Source organism: Solenopsis invicta, chromosome 1 (genome assembly GCF_016802725.1).
Source record: "Solenopsis invicta isolate M01_SB chromosome 1, UNIL_Sinv_3.0, whole genome shotgun sequence".
Lineage (NCBI taxonomy): Eukaryota > Metazoa > Arthropoda > Insecta > Hymenoptera > Formicidae > Solenopsis > Solenopsis invicta.
This window is the reverse complement of record NC_052664.1, coordinates 24191393-24195712: the sequence shown is the minus strand read 5'-3', so window position 1 is coordinate 24195712 and position 4320 is coordinate 24191393. Positions and strand designations below refer to the sequence as shown.

Below are 4320 nucleotides of genomic sequence, written 5' to 3'. Positions count from 1 at the left end.
TTACAATTTTTTAACTAAATTAATGAACTCGGTTTATCTTAACCGATAGCTGGTAAAGTAGTTTATCGTTAAAAAATAGAAATAATTAGGATAAACGTAAAAATTTGTTTATTGTCGATTAGTTGCTAATTCAAATTAAAAACACTTCACATTGTTACATTAATGTGACAAATAATATGAAAGACCACTAGCCTTTTTTATAATTTAAATAATTTTCCGTGCACTAACGCCCTCCCAGCAAATATAACGGTTGAAGTAAGAAGCAGCAAGTAAGTTTAGATGATAACAAAGAAAATATAATTTTCTGTTTAGGTATTTTATTATTGAAATAAGCCTAACCGAATTTCTTTGAAAACCACGTTGACCTAAAATTTTGGAAGTATTTTGAAAATATCAATATAGTTGAAATCGATGCGTGTTCATTATTATTATCGACAATCGACTATCGTTCCATTGAGCATTTTATTAAGAAATTTTTATTCAGAATTATTAATTTTTAATAGCATACTTCTTGAATAAATGTACTCATGTTTTTTTTTAATTAAATAAAAAATGCAATCAGCCTATGCTATTTAGCACAACGTTTTGAATTATAACATTCACTCCAACGTGACTTTCAGCATGTATTGCCATCTGAAGATGCTGACATAAAGTACACATTTAAAACGACGATAAAAAAAAGTGTTGTACTGTGTCAAAAATAAAACGAGAATCTTACGAAAACTACAGTTTTAATGTGTGTTATTAATTACACAATTGTACTATTAAAGAAAATAATGATTTTTTTATTCAATTTACAACAAACAGATATAAATTTTACAATTAATTCGATATACATGCAGATATAAATTATATTCATGTCTGGATTGTAAAATCAAACTCGTCAATTAATATTGGAATGGAAACTCTGTGCGGCAGCAATTATTTGGCATCTTTGCAATTCCATTTTTTGTTCTTTCAGCTTGACAAGCTGCTTCTTCAGCTCCAATTTTTTATTCTTTAAGGCCATTTTCTCTTTGTGTCGTTTCTCCTTATTCTTTTCAGCCTTTTCGAAATTCTTCATCATTTGCTCCATAAATCTTTCAAACGACGTGGTCAAGATTTGTTTGTAATCCGACATATCACTGTCTTTCTCGTTGCTCGCGGTTGCCAGAGGATCCTCGCTTTGCCGATCATCAGGCGAGTCGTTGCCTTTATCGCAGCCGTGCTTCTGCAGTCTGAAGGGATATCTCGCTGCTCCGCTTGGTGGCTGCTGATCGTTCACCTCCAAATACACGTGCTTTTTCTTCTCATTGAAGATTTCGTCTAAGGCGCGTTTGTGCTCCCATTGTCCGTAGTGTCGCATCCTGCCCGGTTTTTTCAGCCGCTCACGGAACACGAGATTCTTATATTTGCGTTCAAGAACTCGCCACTTGTTCTCGCATTTCTGCGGACTAAAGAAGAATCCGTTGTGCTGCATCTCTATTGATACCATCTCAAACATCTCCCGCAGACTTCTGATCTGCGTCGATTGTCCGACCAGCGATCGATATTTTTTATACTGGCTAATCAAACACGCGGTGGCCTTGCTGGTCCACAGTTGCAATGCGCTCGCATCGATGCTTGACGGCATTACATTGGTACTCTCCAAAATCGAAAAATTATTCTCATGTTCCTCCTCGACGTAACATTGAAGAGTCGGCTCTACTTTGACTTCCATGTGACCATCGATTTTGTCTTCTATTAAAAATAATAATTAACATGATAAGTAAATGAGATTAGACGATACTACTCGTTATATTTATATGAAGGTCATCAAGTTATTCAGCGATTACGAAAATTAAAGAATTATTATTTTCATAATAAAATTATATTTTTATCCAATTCTCTAAATTAACTCGAATCGACAAAAACAGAAACTCGTAAGACTGTGCAGACAAGTGCGAACAAATCGAAAATATCGAATAGACTCGAAACTAACCTTATTCGAAGTGATTCTCTTACCTTTCGGCTCCTTATTATCATCCATGATATCGTTCAGAAATCAGCACACCAACAACGTTGTGATCGTGCCAAGTAATGCAGTTGGAGTGCTATTCGTGGATGTCGGCTGCCCACCGCTCTTGCAGAAAGCCGAAAAACCGAAGGGAACTAGTTCCAAACCGGTTTCGAGGTAGAACTGGTTCCGTACGTGTCGTGAACTACCAGCGGTTATGTTCGCCCGCCTGTCGGATTGCTCGCGAAACTAACAGCCGCACGAGTTCGCCGTATTGTGTCGATCATCCTGCACGAGTTTCGAACGCATTCCGAACCGGAGCAGACGCTACATGCGAACGCCTTCGAAGTTCAACGAAAAAACGCTAGGGATCGCAAAGAATCATGTCGCGCAGACGGACGCGTACTGGTTTGCGCAAACCGCACGTCGAAACCGTTTCACTTCAAATGGAAACTTGTTGCCGGGTTAACTAGTTTTTGAGTTAAACCTCTTTAGCGAGAATACTTTCTAATAAGACACATGCCTTGTGAAAAGACGCAACTCCGCAAACGTGCAATTCTTCGAATTGTACTTATCTAATAGACCGATTACGTTATTAACAAACATGATTAAATTTATCTTTAAACGTTTGGATTGAACTCTGGGCTTTAGATATCGCATATATACTAGTTAAAATTATTTTTCGTCAAGTCCGCGGGGAAGTGAAATATGCGAGACAATTATGCGAGACTGACCGAATCAGATGCAATTTTTAATTTTCATTAACCAATGAGTATCTTTCTCTCCTTATAATTTGCATCACCAATAATTCCGTCTTTTTCTATCTCTCTTTCTCACTTATTGTGTCACTTATTAATGTCATACTCCATTATATCATACTTAATTTTATAAAGATTTCTTAAAAAGTTATGCTAGCGAACTTTAGAACAAAATTCCACTTGACATACGTAACGTCACCTTAGCTTCAGACGAGTAAAATTTTGTTATTATTTGTTATCTGATAATTCTTAATTTTAATTCTTCTTTTTTTCTTTTTTTTTTTGTACTTAAACTATTAAAGTATTTTTTGTCATTGTAACTATATTTTTTTACGCATTTATATATAGATTTTTATTTACAGGCGCGCGCTTTATATATTTGTATTAATACATAGACTTGCATATATAAATTTTATTCAATTTATTTATTTTTATCTTACTGACATGTCTTCTTCCTATCCCCAACAGTTACATGGCTCAGCTCATTGTTTCATTTATTTATGATAGTGTATCAATTTATATTTAAGCGCTTGAAAGATGATAAATGATGATTCTCTCTCTCTCTCTCTCTTTCTTTCATTCTATAAATAAAAACTACCTTAAATTGTATAATATATTAATTGTTACACAAAGACAAATCTTATGTAAATATTTTTATGCATTATTTATAATTATAATTAAAAGTCTTTTACTTCACATTCTTAACTAATTTACATTTTGCATTCTACCATAAGTGAACTTTTTTACTTATGTACTTGATTACGTAATATCTTCGTAATGTGCCCACATGTCTCGTGACGCAATCAAATGAGAATCATTACTTACGTTAAGTAGAGGCACGATGGACGGAGATTCCTCGACGTACATATATATATAGCTAATTTCATATAAGAATTTCATACTCCCTATATTTTTCGCCTCGTTGCAAAATCAGTCAATGTATCGATACTTTCGTTCCGGCTGAGCCGGACCGCTCGCCCGGAATGCGCGCTAATAAGTTCTTTACGGGCGTGAAATGATTTTGCCGCAACGCGTTCGGAAAACGCGCAGAATTGCGGTATAAGCGATTTACGGAAATGTGACGTACGGATGCGTAAGAACGCGCGTACCGTTCGCGGTTTATGACAACTTTTATGCTATGTCGCAGAACGGAGCTAGCGGGATTCCGATGCACCGATACAGCCGCCGTAGTAGTGAAGATAAACATGCATCTGCCAAACGATAACTCTATCGAATAATTTCCGTCGTATAGTTTTTTGATTTTTTTTTAATGCACATCAATTGGATCAAGTTTGCTTTAAATGATTTACTCGCGTCGATAGATCTTGTAACTTTGCATGCCATGATATATGTAATAATATGAGTTTTATTTATCTCCTGGTTACATGTGTACATTTTTAACGTGTATTTTGTATATTTTTTAACATATTTAATTCAATGTATATTTAATTAATTTAATTAAATTGAATTAATTTTTAATACATATACTTTACATATATATTTATTATACTATTTAATATATAAAAAATACTTCCTATTCAAATGTTTTCTATATTACACGGCACGTACTAATGTCATAAACGGAAT

General features: G+C 34.6%; 1 protein-coding gene across 1 annotated transcript; it reads right to left on the bottom strand.

The window, feature by feature from the left end:
• Positions 1–764: 764 nt before the first annotated feature.
• LOC105202093 lies at positions 765–2703 on the bottom strand. The gene is made up of 2 exons (XM_011170479.3): positions 1984–2703; positions 765–1719 (listed from the first exon to the last, which is right to left on the bottom strand). Exons 1-2 carry the CDS (start codon positions 2006–2008, stop codon positions 884–886), a joined length of 861 nt encoding a protein of 286 aa, XP_011168781.1. The 5' UTR covers positions 2009–2703; the 3' UTR covers positions 765–883.
• Between the last annotated feature and the right edge of the window lie 1617 nt (positions 2704–4320).